The sequence below is a fragment of the Colossoma macropomum genome, unplaced genomic scaffold (assembly GCF_904425465.1).
Source record: "Colossoma macropomum unplaced genomic scaffold, Colossoma_macropomum, whole genome shotgun sequence".
NCBI lineage: Eukaryota > Metazoa > Chordata > Actinopteri > Characiformes > Serrasalmidae > Colossoma > Colossoma macropomum.
Genome location: NW_023495386.1, coordinates 1,421,770 through 1,439,741, shown reverse-complemented (window position 1 = coordinate 1,439,741; position 17,972 = coordinate 1,421,770). Strand labels below are relative to the sequence as shown.

The following is a 17,972-nucleotide window of genomic DNA, read 5'->3' as shown; positions in this document are numbered from 1 at the left end:
GTACTACTGATTTTTTTGCCTCTCTTTTTTCTTCCTTTTTTGCCTTTTTTTTTCTTCCCCCAGTTAAGTGGATATCCATTCACTAGCTCTTGGCATGCTTTTACAACTGCAGTGAAATAAATAAAATGCAAATATTTTAGCACAGTAGCCGAACAACACCTAAATGATGCGCTCTTCCAAGGTACAATAAAAACATCATCAAATATTGGTTTGAAATGTCAGTGAAATCTAACCTGTTGATGCTGATATTTATTCTTTAAAGCAAATATCTGCCGATCAAACATTCATATTTAAAAGCTCAGGTATTTTACATCAACACATTCAGAATATCTAGTATAAGACCAAAAAGAAAGTGCAAGGCCATTTTTACAGAGTGCTGCAGAGGTTCAGCTCCTGTAAGTAGTGGTGAGTTTATTTTTTTAATCAACTAAATATTTCAATATTTTTGTATTTAAAAACAAGTATATTGACCAAAAAAACTATCTATACAAAAAGGCCCAGGATTTACCCACAGCATTGGTGGTAGTAGTAGTAGTATTGGCATGATGTTAATATTAGACACTAATATTAGTAATAGAAATAAAGTGGTGAACTTATTTAGCAGAACGAGCTGTAACCCAGTGTCTGTATCTTTGAGTGGTACTGACTAAAAAATATGACTTTCTTGCTGTCACTGCTTCATGAATCTTTTTTTTTTCTTCCTTTTCATCTTTTTTCAGTGAGTGACTAATGTGTTAACAATTGCATCAGCTTTTTCATCCATAAACATCAACTCTGTGGGAAAAAAACCCACGAAGAATAAACATTAAGCTATAATTATGAGTGAAAAATATTGCTTCTGACGCCATTTAACCCATGTAGGAGCGTCAGTATGACTGCTGTGTATGTAAATGTAGTAAAACAAGTGCTGGAGGAAAAAACTTAAGACTTCATGTATAATAAATTGATAATTGGGCGGAAGTACTCTGCTATGTTAACAATTAATCAAGTGATCATAAGCCCAAATGAAATTAATCTGAAGTGAATAATTACAAACTATACAAAACATTTTGAAGATTGCAAAATACTTAATTTGAGAAAGATATACCAGAAAATGAAGAAAAGACTTCACTGGGAATTATAAAGACACAATGTAGCAAAATTCAGTAGGAGAATTTAAAAGATGCATTATCAAGCAAAATTCTTTGTAAATGGTAAATTTTAATCTACGATTTTTTTATGTTAATTTATGTTCACTTAGAAAATCAGCAAAATAAGGTCGACTAAACTTTTGCATGTCCATTCATGCATTTATAGCAAAACACACTACCTTTTAAACTGAAAAAACTCTTTCTTTCAAGGTCAAATTTGAGCATAAAAAATGTGGTTTGTTACAGATAACTACACTAACTACTGCAATTAATTGCGATGAAGTATTTAAATGATTTGACAGCAAAAGAAAAAAACTAAATTATTTTAGGAGGTTTTGACAATGCAATTTGCCATTGTATAAAAAAGGTGTGCGTGTTTTTGGTAGAATCCAGGCTTAGTTAGAACATGAGTTGTAGTGTAATTTTGTGAGGCCAGGCCTTCTGTATGTGAGGAACTGGGCATGTTTGTATTGAGTAATTTGCTGTCCAATTAACCTTTCCACTATCTGAACAGTATCTGTCGGCTCCTTATTGGGGATTTTGTTTGGTGGCTGAAACAGTGGTTGACATTTTCATTGTCTTATCATGTTCAGTTTGTTAGAAACATTATTACATGTTCAACTGATATTTTTTATGTATTTAATAATGTTAATATTAATAAATATACTTTATTGCTGTCCACACTATGAGGAAAGTATTTCTGAAAGCTTTTGAAATATGTCACTTTGCTCATAGAGGCTGTGCTTCATATTTGTTGATGCTTGTGTTTGTAAGGATGAATCTTAATCCATCCTAAAGGTCATGCAAATGCAAATGAAATGATTAGCATAATATATTCTCATGAGCTGCTGTAGAGGATGTAAGTCTGTGGGGTCACCAGGAAATGAAAGTTACATGGACTTAAAAAATGAACGATAAGTCTTAAAATAGCTTTAAAAAAGTTTTATTTACTGAAGTGTAACACAGTTTGGGGATCTTTATGGTGGTAACTGCTGTTATTCTGTATGGAGTCAGAGTCACATTCCTGACAGCCTTTCTTTCTTATATACTTTCTCTCTTTTTCTCTCTTACTCCTTCTTTCTTTCCTTCTTTCTTTCTTTCTTTCTTTCTTTCTTTCTTTCTTTCTTTTTCTTTCTTTCTTTCTTTCTTTCTTTCTTTCCCCTTCTTTTTTCTTTTTGATTTTTCCACTCCCTCCCTTTCCACTTCCTCCCACTTTTCTCTCCCTTTCTCTCTTCCCTTTTTGTCTTTCTTTCTTTCTTTCTTTCTTTCTTTCTTTCTTTCTTTTCTTTTTCTCTTCCCTCCCTTTGTCTTTCTTTTTTCTTTCTTTCTTTCTTTCTTTATTTCTTTCTTTCTTTCTTTCTTTCTTTTTCTCTTCCCTCTCTGTCTTTCTTTCTTTCTTTCTTTTTCTTTCTTTCTTTCCCCTATTTTTTTCTTTTTTTCAGTTTTTCTCTCCCTTTTTCTCTTCCCTTTCTTTCTTTCTTTCTTTCTTTCTTTTTCTCTTCCCTCCCTTTGTCTTTCTTTCTTTCTTTTCCCTTCTTTTTTGTTTTTGTTCACTGTTTTCTCTCCCTTTCTCTCTTCCCTCTCTGTCTTAATTTCTTTCTTTCTTTCCTTTTTTCACTGTTTCTTTCTTTCTTTCTTTCTTTCTTTCTTTCTTTTAAAATTCAGTCAGGCCCTAATTAAGAACAAAGTGTGTATGTGTGATGTAAATCACTTTCTCTCTCTCTCTCCCTCTCCCTCTCTCTCTCCCCCTCTTTTAGGCATCTGGATAATCATCGTTTGTGGGATCCAAATGAATTTGCAGTGTCCTGCTTCAAGATCATAATGTACTCAATACAGGCAAGACATACACACTCTCTTCCTTCCTCCTGCACTCCCTCTCTCGTTCTGTTCAGCTCCACCCCCTCTTTTCTTTGATTTTCTTGCCTGCTGATCCCAGGTGTTCAACAGCAGCTATTAAAGATAAGAGACAATCGATTCACATCTACAAAAGGTGTTTAAAGAGGTTTGTTTGAGTGTGTGTGGGCGCCGGAAAGAGTGTGTGTGCTTATGTGCATCTGTGTGCTTGCGTGTGTATGTCAGGCTGGGTGTTAGTGAAAGAAGTTTATGTTCTTATGTGAATGTTATCACTGAAGAACATTAAGTCCAGTGTGTAATTTACTAGCAAAACATGACATTGATGCTGACAGTATCAATAATATCAGTAATGTTAGCACATGAGGACACTTTCAGCAGACTACAGTTGATAGAACTTGCGGGAAAACTGGATAAATCAACAAGCAACAAACTGACAAAAGAAACAGTGTAAAGCTTTAGATCCCCTCAGAACAAGATGTAACATAGATATCTCAGACCAAGAGAGATACAGTCGCAGTGGAGATGGCACATGCAGCCACTGTTGCTCTCACTAGATGAAATTTGGCTACTGCGTTTGCCTTATTTTCATGTTCACCCTGCATTCACATGTTTTCATGTTCAGGTTCGAGTTGAGTTGTTGAAAGTAATAAATACAGTTATGCATAAAACTTTGAACACTTCTGGTCAAATTACATACTTTGTTGATTCTCTGTGAAATAAAAGTGAAAATAACTTAACACATCCTCTACAGGGAACAGACCTAAATATGGCATATTGCTGCCATTTCCATGCACAATTTGCAAGTTTAACATATTGAACATAAAAAAAAACAAAATATAAACTTTTACTCAGGTGATATTCTGTTTTATTTTTTCTGTAATAAGTTAACTTCAGCAAATGAACTGTAATTGTGCATTAATTGTGCAGACGTGTGTTCTCTGTAGATGATATGTTAACTTATTTTTACTTAGAAAATCAACAAAACCAAGAGTGCCCAAACATTTGCATGTCCATTCCTGCACGTATACCAAATACACTACGTTTTAAACTGGAAAAAAAAATTTCTTGAGGGTCAAATTTCAAACAAATGCGGTTTGTTACAGTTAACTACACTAATGTGATTAAATGCAATTAATTATTTTAATGATTTGACAGAAAACATAAAAACACCAACATAAAATGAAGTTAGGAGATTTTGACATGGCTGGCTTGTATAACATGTGGAACATGTATGTTTCCACTTAATGACATTGTATAAAAAAAGCTGTGTGTTTGTGTGTTTCAGGCCCAGCACTCTCATCATGTAATCCAGCAGGTGCTTAATCACCTGGACACACATAGTAAGAACACTCCTCGTGTGCGGGCAGGTATCGTTCAAGTGTTGCTGGAGACGGTAGCCATAGCAGCCAAGGGCTCCATTGGTAAGATATGTGTCTGTGTGTGTGCATGTATTTAAGACAGGACGGCTGCTTTGAAGTGTTGATCCTAAATTTTTGATTGAAAAATCATGTTATGCTTTGTTGTTTGTTAGTGATTTTCTTGTCATCTTTTCATTGTTCTGTCATCCTCTGTTTCCTGTCGTCTGAACTCATCATAAATCTTACAGCTTACAAGCCACAAATACCTGAAATCTGTTTCCACTCTGTTTCTACATGCTTTTCTGTTTGTTTTCTCCTAATACATCTGTTTCTCTCTTTTCTCTGTTTCTTTTTTCTGTATTTCTTTTCTCTCTGCTTATTTCTTTTTTCCATTCTTTCTTTTCCCCTCTTTTTGTCTTGTCTTTTCACTGTTTCTTTCTCCTGCCCTTTCTTTCTTTCTGTCCTTTTGTTCTTTCTCTCTTTATTTTCTTTTATAAATATATGTGTGTGTGTGTGTGTGTGTGTGTGTGTGTATACATATTTGTATATCTTTCTATATATTTCTCTTTCTTGCTTTCTCTGTCTCTCCATCTCTCTTTCACTTACTCTTTCATGCTTGCTTTCTTTCCTTCTCTTTTTTCTTTTTCCACTTCTCTTTCATGCATTCGTTTATTCTTTCTATCTCTCTTTCTCTTTCTTTTCTTTTTCTTTCTCACTTGCCTTTTTTCTCGCTTTCTTTCTCACCGGTGTCTCTTTTTCCCTTTTTGCATTCTTCCTCACCCTGTCCCTCTTTCTTTCATTCTTTCTTTCTTTCTTCACCTTCATCTCTCAGGCCTAACAGCTCCTAAAAGTCAAAGTGCTTACACGTTTGTTAATCCACCCTGCACTCCACCCAATCTCTGGTTGGGTAGGTTGCACAGCAGAACCTTTCAAACCTCCAGCCTGTTTCTCTGAGCGTGCTGTTCTGAACTGCTCTTGTTGGGATGTAAAGGGTGTTTTGTGTAGGAGGATAAGCTGGCTGCTTATCAGCTCATGATCACTATTGATTTGCTATTTGATTAGTTAAAGGTTCTGCACAACAGCCTTTTTTCCAAATTCCCAGTCCATCATCGTTTGAGCCCCGGTTGTACAGATAATTGCATCAGTGTTTGAAAATGTTTGAATTGTTTTGTGTGGTGTAGTGCAGAGCTAATTATCAAGATCAAAAGCCTTTATTGAAATGAAATGAAGGGTGACTATAGGGAATACAATGAGAGCTTTCTGTCTGAAGGCCATTATTTCTCAGCTTTGAAGAGGAAAATTGAACAACTCATGACCCTATTGTATTTGTGTGTAACCCAATAGGGAGTCTGTGATTTGTTATTGAATTTCCTGTCTCAGAGGTTAGAAATAATGGTGTTCTTTTATTCACCAATAAAATGTTTCCAAGGCCTGGGAGGAGAGCCAGTGTCTCATCCATATTCATGCTGACACAATTTCGCCTCTTCAGATAAATTGAGGATTTTTGTAAAAAAAAAAAAAAGATATATGTATATAGATGTATGTATAGAGATGTGTATATATAGAGAACCCTAATTACCAGTTGTTGGAGCCATCTGGCATAATATTGACACTGAATGACATTCATGATGCCGTGGTGGACTGGAGGTCAAAAATGACCATGTAGGACATTTGCTTTTGGCTGAAGGTTTTGATGGTTTGCTCTGTTGTTGCCACTTGTCTCCCCCTAGCTGTGTTGTATAGTAACTACACTTGTGGGATAGCTGCTTTCCTTTAGGTTAGGTTATTATGGGACAGTGGTGATTGTGGGAGCTTTTTGTTGCTAAGGAAATTAACTGCAGCATTTTACTTGCATTTACTTTGAGCCATTTACATACGGCATATGTGAACAATATGAAAGTGTGTTACCATGAGTTGTTCTGGAGCATAAGATTTAGCACCTTGATCATGTGAAAGTAGATGAATTGATAGTTAGAGAACAGTTAGAAATAGTGAGAGTCTTGTGCATCTAGTCTAGTCTGCCAAAGCTAGCCTAAAGTTTTGCCTTTAGTATCATCTGGTAATGTTTCCTCACTATCATGTCAAATCTTGTAACTCCATTCTTTACATTTGTTTCTTATTTTTACATCTTTTGTAAAATGACAAGTGCATTTTAGTTTGACCATTCCCTGATGAGTGGACCAACAGAGTGGAATTAACAGAGCTTCCTTCAAGAAATTAAATGTTACATTATTGTACAGTCCTGTACTTTATTTTGAGTTAAAACAGCCATCAAGTGAAAGTTATTCATTTTTAGAGTCAGAATAAAATGAGGAAGCTCTTTTTAACAGAAAATTACACAAAGGCTCAAATCTATCAGTAATTATTTTGTTCAATCTTTACTTCTTTTACCTTCCAAACTTAAAATCAACTAGTTACAGCTGTGTCCCCCCAATAAAAGCAGTTCCCAAAGCTCTCACTGACATTATGTTCTCCTTCGAAGAGAAACTAACGTTCACAACAAACAACTTCTGAATTTAGGTGTACACTAACTTACGTTCATAAGGAAATCACAAGAATAAAGAAAATAAAATTCAAGTCTTATATTAATACCAAGAAAATAAGTGAAAAAACAGAAGTTTTCAAAAACAATGAAGAAAATGGGACTCTTAACAACAAAAGACCTAGAAGACCACCAAACCACTTACTATTAGCTTTCATCTTTGGGAGAGAGGAGAAGATCAAGCTCCGCTCTTGCTTAGATAAAATCCACAGATGTTTCTGTCCATACACAAGAAGACAACACAATGCTGTAGGCCTGCAAGGATGTGTAGCTGTCAAGAAGCTGTTACTGAGAAAAGAAAATAGACAAAAAAGTAGAAAATTCTAGAACATTTTTAATTGAGATTATTTGGATCGTGAGAAGCAGAAAATGCACTTCTAAGACTGAACTTTGGAGGTGTGGAAAAATATCCCTGCAGATTTCTTTAAAACCTAAAGCAAGTCTTCCAAAAATAATGAAAGCTGTAATGAAGGTAAAGGGTGTATACACTAAATACTGCAAAGTTTGATATTATATTTAGTTCTTGATGCTTCAGTGTAATTGTCTGTTAAATATGTCATTTTGGAGCATCACATTCATCATGAAATATTCACACTATGTAAATGACAGCTGCCCCATTTAAATTGTGTAAAAAAAAAAAAATGAATAAAATTTGAAAAAAATAGACAGCAGTGATATATTATCTGTGTTTTTTTCTTGATGCAGAAAAATGAAGAACTTTTGACACTTTGACTGGAAATTAGATAAATGAAAGTGTCTCTGATTTTAGCACAGTACTGTACATTAAAGGTAGTAACATTTTTCCATCTCCCTTATAGTTACCATTCTGGAGATGCAAGGTATTGTTATGATAGTGACAGGGATTAATATGCTCATACACATATGTTTATGTCTGTGCGTGTGTGTGTGTTCCTCAAGGCCCCACTGTGTTGGAGGTTTTTAACACCCTGTTGAAGCACCTGCGTATGAGTGTAGATTTTGAGCTGGGTGAGGGCTCCCGGAGGAATTCTGGTACGAGTCTTTCATCCGGCCGCGGAAAAGAGAACGAGGAGCGCATTGTCCAGAATGCCATCATCCAGACCATCGGTCAGTGAACCTCTCCACTTTCAGCTCTGATCCCTAACGTTACCCTCACTGGGTTAAACTACTTAAGGATCAAAGCACCGACACTTTCTCTTTAGATACCCTCTAATGTTTTAATATATATATTTATATGTTTTTACATATGTTATGCCTGTGTGCCTCTGTGTGTGTTTTCAGGGTTTTTTGGAGGTAATCTACCAGATTATCAGAGAGCTGAGGTGATGATGTTCATCATGGGGAAAGTTCCAGTATATGGAACGCCCTGCCACACTCTGGACACTGTCAAAATCGGGTAAGAGACTGTGTGTAGCTTGTGTGCAAGAAATGGAGACTCCAGGGTGGGGATTTCTGAGAAAACTGTTTTCAGCGTTGGCTTATGGATGGGCAAGTAAGAGAAATGCAAGCAACAATACGCTGACATCATGCTGTTAACTTGCACATGGTTGTTGCTGTTCTTTGAAAATTTGGGGGTTGATAACATTTACAGCTAAATTTATCTTTACTTTTTCATTACACATAGTACATAGAGGTAATTATCTGCTGTGCTCAGTTGTTTTAAAGGTTGTCTCAACTCAATGCTAAAGATGTATAACTTGATCATTAACCAAAGTCAAATTTGAAAGAAAACTCTCTTTAACTCTACAGTTCAAATAGAGTGAAAAGCTAGAAAAACTCCTTCTTTTAAACTACATTACTCTCTCTCTCTCCCTCTCTCCCAGGCACCAGGGTACTAAGAGGATTCAGACGATGCTCCTCAGTTCTCTCATTATGGTACATTTCCTCTCAGTTGTCCTCTTGAACTGTTTGTCTGGCTTATTAACACTGACGTAAGCTCTGGCATCTATGCGTCATGTCTGTCAGTGAACATTAGTCATGCTGCTGTTTGCTAGGTGTGGTGCATTAGTTCTGTAATCTGCTTGTAATGTCTGGTCCTTCCTGTATGTGTGTCTCGGCTTGAGGAGGCGGGCAACAGAGACAAGAGACGCAGGTGTGGACTGTTCGCGCTGCCTCTCTGACATTACAGCCACCCGCTGCGTGTGTGTGTCTGTGTGAGCGAGTGAGCGAGCATACAGCTGCAGCTGGGTCTCATACTGAAGAGCAAAAACCTGTCTGTCAAAACTCACCAGTTTTTGTGTGTGTGTATTTGTATAACTCCTCCTCATCCTTTCTTGCCAGTAATTGTTTTTTAGTTCTGCTTTCTTGCTTGTCACCTTGAACAGCCACTAATGAACCACTGGTTAAAGAACTCGGGGAACAATAATTACCTCGTTTAGGTTCCCTGATTTAGTCATCAGTTGCCATGGAGACGAAACATGTTAATTGTTCTCTGCCAGAAGAGCCTGATTTGCATGTTCTGTCATGGCGTTTAGTTACGGAATGATGTAGCTTTTTTTTTCCCTCCTGTATTGATATGTCATTGTCTGTTAATACTGTAGCGTGTGCATTAGCGAGAGACTCATACAAGACATAAAGGGCGTAATAAAAGGTTAAAATCAGCCTCTACAGGAGAAAGACAGGGTGGGGAACTAATTAAGGCGCTAATCAACGTACCACTGATAAATATCAAAACTACATTTTTGTAAGGCTGCAAGTATCGAATGTTTTCATTTTCAGATACTCAAGAGAATAATGTCTGAAATATTCAAACATTCTTTAAGGATAAGAAAAGCCAAGACATGTTTTACTGCAATAACTGCATTTTATAAATACTTTTTTTATTATTGTGATTTATTTATTAATAAATAAATACATATTTATTTCATTTGCATTTTTAATATAACTTAACAACAAAGTGATGGAGGAAAAAAGAGGAAACAGTCTTTGTAACCATCAGCATAAAAATGAAACCCACCTTAAAAACTTTGTACACACGCTAAACCAAGGTCAGCTTTAACGGCTGGTGCAGTCTGAATAATTTTCGTGGGCAGCTTGTTAGCCAGCTCACTGTCATGTATTCTCTGTAATAAATGCGACTGAGACCATGCTAGCTAGTAATACAGAACATTAGGAAACTTATTTGAACTGCATCTGGAGTTGCATCACCAGTACTGTGGCCACAAGTCTCACAAGTTACGCCAAATCACAACCTCCAGTGAGTCCAGACTGCAGACCTGGAAGTGGATGGGTTTTCCTCCAACCTAAGTTTAAACATTCCTTCACCCAAGTGATGTCTTGGCCTTAGGCAGGCAAGGATGTAAAGTAGGCAGGCATGAAATAAACCGCGTGCTACTGGTGGCAGGCTACTACACCTGGTTAATAAACATGGTACTTCTTTTTTGGTGTAAAGTGGTGTAAAGATGTCTACACTGGAAATACAAATGTGTGCATCAAGTCAAGTCATAAAAAGTCACAGACCTATCAGAAAATAGCGGTCTTACTGCCAGAGCTGTCAAGCTGTGGTTTGGGGCAAAGTTGGAATAGCACTATACCACCTTAGTGTTGGGCAAGCTCAGTATCTGCTAACTTGCATTTGCTAAGTCTCCTTTAGCTAACTAAACTTCCAGCACTCTGGCAATTTCTCTCCAAGTTGTTTACTGGAGGGGTCGTTGAGATCTCTCCTTTTTTCCCACTTCATGGATGAGTTTCACAGCTGGTTTAGACAGCTACATTCTGAGCATTTTCGTTTTGTCATTAGAACAAAATACTGTTAGAACATGGAACTTTATAGGCAGAAAAGGAAATTAAATAAAAGGTTTATATACGTTACCTTCAAACTTCTCAAGTAATGTCCTGCATTCCAGAGTTTGCATGGTTAACCTATTAGCTCACTGCAGCTAATGTAGTCCAAGGCGAGCGCATTCTGATTGAAAAATCCGCTGCACACTGTCCCCTCCTCCCCTTCCCTTGGCATTTTCTGTAACACGGGTGTGACAGTGCACTTTCGAGGGGTAAGGCAAGTGACGTGATGGCCAAAAAAAGTATTGAAACCATAGCAGTGGAACTCACCTGTATGGTGTAGTGCGTGTCCTGTAAAACTCATCTGAGTGGCTGAGCCATGTTCAAGCTGACATACACATGACATGAATTGAACTCTATTTTAATGCATAGCTTTAATGTATTTTAAAGTTATTAAAAATTCTTGTTATGTTGACTATTATGTTGCTTGACAGCCATAGCCTACTGTTAATGAACTACTTGGTTGAATAGTTATTCATTGCAATTATTATTAATAATTATTTATCAGACTGTATGTGTGTTATATTTTATGTTGGTGTAACTGAATATGTTATCTGATTAGTGATCACATGCTTCTGTTTGTGCAGGTGACGTCTGGTTTTAAGTGCAAGACGATGAGTGCGGGTTTGCCAGCAGCGTTTCTGGAGCCCCTCTGCTCCATCTCTCTGATGGAGGACAGTGAGCTACGGCAGCTTGTTCTCGAGATCCTTCACAACATCATTGATCGCCATGACAACCGAGCCAAACTCCGCGGCATCCGGTACGTTTCCATTCTTCTAGTTATGTATGTGTTTGTGTTTCAAAGTGTATGTGCATGAGTTCTGTTTGAGCTTATCTGTGAGTGTATGTCTGTTTGTGTGCATGTTTGAATTATGGATGTGTTATAGAAGTGCTCAGCTAAAAAAACAGCTGCACACAAGCCTGAGATCACTGTGTGCAATACCAAGTGTCAGCTGTAGTGGTCTAAAGCATACCACCGCTGGATTCTGGTGTAAAATGTGTTCTCAGGAGTAATGAATCATACTTCACTATCTGGCACTCTTATGGACAAATCTGGGTTTGGTAGATGCCAGGACAGCGCTACCTACCGGAATGCATAGTGCCAATAGTAAAGTTTGGTAGAGGAGGGATAATGGTCTGGGGTTGGTTTTCAGGAAACATTTTAGACATTTATATGCTTCCAACTTTGTAGCAACACTTAGTTTCCTGTTCCAGTCCATAAAGACATGGTTTGCCTGGTTTGGTGTGTGTGCAGTGTTTGTGCAGTGACCTGCACAAAGCGCTGACCTCAACCCCAGTGAACACCTTTGGGATGAATTCGAACATTGATTTTGAGCCAGGCCTTCTCATCCAACATCAGTGCCTGACCTCACAAGTGCTGTTTCGACTTTATGGGTACACTCCAAAGCCTTGTGGAAAGCCTTCCCAAAAGAGTGGAAGGTGATATAGCCACAAATGGGTGTCCAACTTCTTATTAATGCCCATGGATTTGGAATGAGACAAGCTCATGTAGCTGTGCCGGTCAGGAGTGCACGTATGTTTGGCCATATAGGGCGCTGAAGTGTAGCCTGTGTATAGGAAATCCTTCTGTAGCACAACTAAAACGGTGTACCATATTTGAAAGTAAGCATCCACAAGAGATAAGACAGACAACAGTTTTGCTCATATTCTCCAAGAGAAAGTGTGATGTGAGATATGAGGAAATCACACATGGCTGTGTGGAATCATAGAGAGGTAGATGGGGGGGTGGCAAGAGCTCTAGAGATACACTGAGCTAAAGCTAGCACTGGTCATGGCATTTATGTTTGTTTAATACATCTTTAGTACTTAGAATTTAGACTTTCAGTAGTCCACCATTATATATTCCAGTCTTTTTGTCAACTTATAAGTTTTGGTTATATATTCATGACCATTTAAACAAAACTTGGTTCTTGCGCAGGGTGTGTTTAATATGGTTTCAGACTGCTGTCATATACACGCATATGCCTGGCCTCAGTACTATGTTCTCTGTGCATTAATATAGAGTTTAACAGATGTGTTTTAAATGCGGCTCAGCCAATAGAATCGGAGCTCACCCGGAGTCAAAAGAATTTGCTAAAATTTGCATTCCCTATTTTGTATATTTCTGTATTATATATCTTTGTGTGTATAATTTCTATCTATCTATGTGTAATAGCAAGGTCTCTATTCTGTCTTCTAGAATTATTCCTAATGTGGCTGCTCTGAAGATAAAGAGAGAGAAGATCTCTAAACAAGATGTCGTTTTCATGAAAAAGGTACAAACACACACACACACACACACACACACACACACACACACACACACACACACACTCACTCACTCACTCACACTCATTTGCTTGCTTCTTCTCAAATACTGCTGCTATGGAAACCAATGAAGTTCTCAGGAATAGTTCCAGAACCTCACAGCTAGAGAAATAGCTCTGAAATTATGTATGATTCTTTAATGAAAACTCTGATGACTGTTTAATTACTGTTTAATTAAAACACAAATGATTAAAAACAATTCATTAGGTTTTGAAGGCATAGATCATTCATGCTTTTACATTGTAATGTAAGGAGCAACTTTCTTATATTTTATAGTTTCTTTAGACCAGATATGTGTCTCGTTCTCTCTCTCTCTCTCTCTCTCTCTCTCTCTCTCTCTCTCTCTTTCTCTCACTCCCCCTCTCTTTTTTGAGATATATATATATATATCTGAATTGCAGTGACATAGTTTTTATTATGAGCGTGTCAGTCTGCACAGAACTGATCTCTGAAGTGAACATCATTATATTTAAGCAATTGAACACGAGAGGGAGTGTGTTATCGTGTACGTCACGGCTGAAATTTGGTCGCTGATCATCACAGCCATGATGTTATTCACGATAACACACGACCTTGAGTGTTCTGTTGCTTTTATACAACAGTTAAATAAGTACTAACTAAGCCATAAAATGGCCGCAATATCAAGTTTAGCTCAGTGTTGTCATTTTTTGCTAGATCAGTATTAATGTTGTTTTGTTCCAGCCAGTCTTTAAAGTATTTTACAGCCCATTTTGTTTGGCGAATGGTATTCAGTTCATTCCAGGTTGTTTAGGTGTTCTTCTGTCACAGCTGCTGACTAAAAAGGTTGCTCAGTGGTAACGACAGTTTCGGAATTTAGTGTTATCTCATCTTGAGAGTCTGACCAAATCAGCTGTAGGTTAAATGTAATCTTAAAAGTATCCATTTTCTGTTTGTGCACAAAGTAAGCAGTAAAAACGTTCAAATGGCTTGAGCGTCTCCTAAAGCTGTCAAAGTCGCTGCCTAGCAACAGTGTATCATCAGAGTGATATAGTGTTTGTGAAAAAAACATGCTGTTATGGTTAACAGCACGGTTACAACGCTTCTCAACCAATCAGCTTGCATGCCCGGAACTAACTGTTGTATAATATACAATTCCTCATTCCTCATTCCTTTAAAGGCACGAAAACTGACCATTTGACTGGTATTCTATTCTGGACCTTATGGTCTGTCATAAACTTAAAATTATACAGATGCTTTAGCATTAATACTGTAGTAAAATAAATGAATAAAGAATAAAACAACACTGCAAGTAAAGAACAGAATAAAGAAAAATCAGAAAATTAAACAAATTCCACATTAATATCTATTTTTCTCTGTCCCTCTGTAGCATGGGCAGCAGTTGTACAGGCATATCTATCTGGGCTCTAAGGAGGAAGATAACGTGCAGAAGAACTTTGAGCTTCTCTTCACTGCACTGGCTCTACTTACTATAGAGCTGGCCAATGAGGAGGTGGTCATAGACCTCATACGCCTTTCCCTCGCGCTGCAGGTACACACACAGACACATACACAAACTCTGGTGTTAGTATCTTTATTGGAGTTTACTGTTGAATTTTGCATGAATAAATTATTAGTGAATAAATTACAGTTACTTAGAAAAGAACTGACTTTTATAATGATAACAAGTATAACATCACATTGCTTAATTCCAAAATGACACTATGGCAAAAAAGTTGCACTTGGTGCTCTGGAGAGCGAATCAAATATTAAGTTCAACACAGCTTCAAATAATGAGCCTTTCGTTATAGAAAAATATTTAATCTGAAGGACTGCTACAAGCAGTAAATGTGGTGTTTTAAGGATGTTGTATGTTTCTACAGCATATAAGCTAGTTAGCTTGCAAATTAACTAACCCAGCTGAAACTTTAGTAAGTTTTAAAGATATGTGATCTGTAATTTACTAAAACTTAAGCAAGATCAGGTGAGAACTTGACCTGTAATAGCATGTATGCTAGCTAGCATGCTTGCTATCCAAACTAAATGGTGGCCAACAATTTCAAATTGAAAAAGAGTAAGGAACAGGCAGGAGAAAGCAGTTTTTATGCATTTTGTTAGCACAGAAATACTACACAAAACCAAATCCCCTGCAAACTGTGTAAGACTATGTTGAAATACAGCCTCAGGAGTTAGATTGTCTAAGTTTTTTAGAATCTCAGTTTGACCGACATGCAGAATGACCAAGTACAAATCACTGTTTTTGTGCACCATAGTACACTGGCAAACCTGTAGTCTGTACAGAAAGCTGTAGTATTCACACTCCTCTATGCACATACATATGCAAAATCCCAATCATAGGGTAGGATGAAAAATAAAATTGGACAAAGAGCCAGTTTCATGTGTTTTGCGATTAGTGGTGATGCACACATTTAACTTTTTTTTTATTGTCTGTTATTATTTTTTTGTCTATGCTGTAATTGACTGTAGGATATGGCTCTAGCCAATGAGGAGAACATGCCGATGTTTATTCGTTGTGGCATCATGGCACTAGTAGCGGCCTACCTCAACTTTCTCAGCCAAATGATCGCCAACCCTGCCTTCTGCCAGCATGTGAGCAAGGTGCGTGTGCACACACATATACACACAGAGGTTTACTTCTCATTCATTTCTACACCCGTGAAGTCTTACACTGACCTCACAGGTTTAGTAATAATGGGGGAGCTAGCGCATCATGTTGTTATCGTCAGAAGTCCAAATAAGGAGCTCTGGGTCTATGCTATTTTTGTCTATGGGGGAAAAATGAATCCCAGTTTTGAAAATCATCATTATGCTAACCCTCCAGGAATTTGCAATTTTGCATTTGTGAGAATTCACGCAAATTCAACTAATCCTCATAGTATTTACTAGAGGTCATAATTTTGACCAATCACCACATTTTGTCTGCATTAAATATGTAAATCTTTGAAGTGGTTTCAAAATGAAGCATGGAGGTCATGCTACATACCTTCACATCTGTCTGGATTTTGTCAGTTCCTTTCCAATTGCATATCCACACATCCGTGTTGCAAGTTGCAAGCAGTCTATGTGCTGTGACTAAGCCTTTTGTGTTGCTGTGATGACTGACGCAAAGCACATTAGCTACTGGGTTCATATGAGTTCAAAGTCAAATTTGAATACAATTCCTCATATTTCCTGAATATTCAGATGTTCTGTAAATAAGTTTATTTAGGGAACAAGTTCAGTTGGCACGTGCATAATCAATCAAAACTTTGTTGTAACAGAATTATTTAGTTCGAGTTCAACAACTATTTAAACATGTCACTTCCAAAAATGTGTTCTAGATATTTTGACTTATTTGTTAAAAATCTGTCAGGTACCGTACCAAAAGGTTAATGTGTTCAAAATTTGGCAGACATCTTCTTTTGAGGCCCCACATATATTACAAATAGAGGCCATGCTGCTGTTAACCACGGAGGACAATGGGGCAGTTTTCAAAAACATGGTCTATTTTCCCCATAGACAAAAACAGCTTAGACCGAGGTCTCGTCCAGATGCTGGTGACAAACTACGTACTGACAGCAAGTCCTCAGTGGCCTGTAAGTGAACATTTGTGAGGACCAAAAGCTCACACACAAATACAGCACCTGACTTCCCTTCTCCTCTTTGTAGGTCATTGAGTTGAGGAATATGGACGCTCCCTATTTGCTGCCTGAACACGTGTTCCGAGAGAAGTGTGTGTAAGTATGCAGAGAGACGGGTGTGTGCGCATGTGCATATCAGACTATGTGTTCATAAGTTGAAATGTTTGCATAATTTCTAGAGGTAGGAACAAATAAAAAATTCTTAGATGAACTGCAATTCTCTTTTGAAATATTCTGATCAGATTCACATCTGAATAAATTCACAAAATGTCTTAACACTATTAAGTACAATACTTAAGCACAGCTGGGCTTGGAGGAGGAAAGAAATATAGGATCTCATTGATGCGTGCATGTTTGCAGTCACAAATGGCTCACAAATATCTTGTATACGAAGTAAAAGGCCCAAAACTGTAGTAAACATACCCTACATGAGAATGCAGCTTTGTTTAACAATCAGCTTAGGACATTGCTAACCAACTAACAAACAAGCTATTCCAGTAATATTCTGGGTTAGACTTTAAGTTTAAATATTTACTGAATGATTTACTGTAAAGCTGCAGTATACAAAAGTACAATAAATATGCTGGGGGTTCCTAGAGTGCAGCATAATGTCTGAGCAAAATTCTCAGCATTTTCTGTTCAAGTATGTCGATCATTCAGATGAGTTCTTTATTTATAAAAAAATAATAGTTTCCCACAGGCATCTGTAGCTGAATTCCAGAGCTCATGTAGTAGCCTAAAGTTTCATTGAAAGAATAAGAAGTGAAAGTTTTTAAATGTTTTTTTTACTTAATATTATAGTATTTCATGTGATTTTTATCTGATTCGAATTAAATCAGTTAATATTAAAAATATAATGCATAAAGTAGATCTAAGCTGCAGCAAATCTTGTTAGCAAAAAATACAGGAGAAAATTTTAAGCTGTAGAAATCAAAAATGGAAATGCTTCAAGATGCATAAAGATGCATAAAGAATTGTTTTACAGTTGTATCTTGGCATAATGAATACTAAATGATTCGGTGGGGGTTCCTAGAGATTCACAGCCCTAGTAATTTCATAAATCTACAGTTTTGTTGATCATGTTTTAAGATAAACTCAGTTATGATGTGTTCTTTAAGTATTTTTGTGCATGTGGTTGTGTGTATTTTTGTGTATTACAGGCTGCCTGAGTCTCTGGACCGTGATGACAGTGGCATGTATTTTCAGACGGCTGACATTGCCGACGCTCTCTCTGGACCTGGATACAACGCAGAGAGACTTGCTGTGCCATATGTTCCACAAGTTACAGGTACACATGCACACGTATAGACTGTATTCTCTATAACACCAGATTGTACTTTTTTACTGTAATAATATGGTGATAATATGCTAAACTCTCTCTCCCAAGACCCTTATTTTGATG

At 37.2% G+C, this 17,972-nt stretch overlaps 1 protein-coding gene across 1 annotated transcript in view; it reads left to right on the top strand.

The window, feature by feature from the left end:
• Window positions 1-17,972, top strand: part of efr3a (EFR3 homolog A (S. cerevisiae)) — an 87,181-nt gene that overhangs the window by 55,312 nt on the left and 13,897 nt on the right. Inside the window, exons 9-19 of the mRNA XM_036562446.1 lie at window positions 2,888-2,966; window positions 4,270-4,405; window positions 7,803-7,970; window positions 8,145-8,259; window positions 8,687-8,738; window positions 11,231-11,403; window positions 12,844-12,919; window positions 14,320-14,481; window positions 15,417-15,548; window positions 16,599-16,666; window positions 17,731-17,858. Of these exons, the coding sequence (XP_036418339.1) occupies window positions 2,888-2,966; window positions 4,270-4,405; window positions 7,803-7,970; window positions 8,145-8,259; window positions 8,687-8,738; window positions 11,231-11,403; window positions 12,844-12,919; window positions 14,320-14,481; window positions 15,417-15,548; window positions 16,599-16,666; window positions 17,731-17,858 (1,289 nt within the window). The remainder of the gene's footprint in view (window positions 1-2,887; window positions 2,967-4,269; window positions 4,406-7,802; window positions 7,971-8,144; window positions 8,260-8,686; window positions 8,739-11,230; window positions 11,404-12,843; window positions 12,920-14,319; window positions 14,482-15,416; window positions 15,549-16,598; window positions 16,667-17,730; window positions 17,859-17,972) is intronic.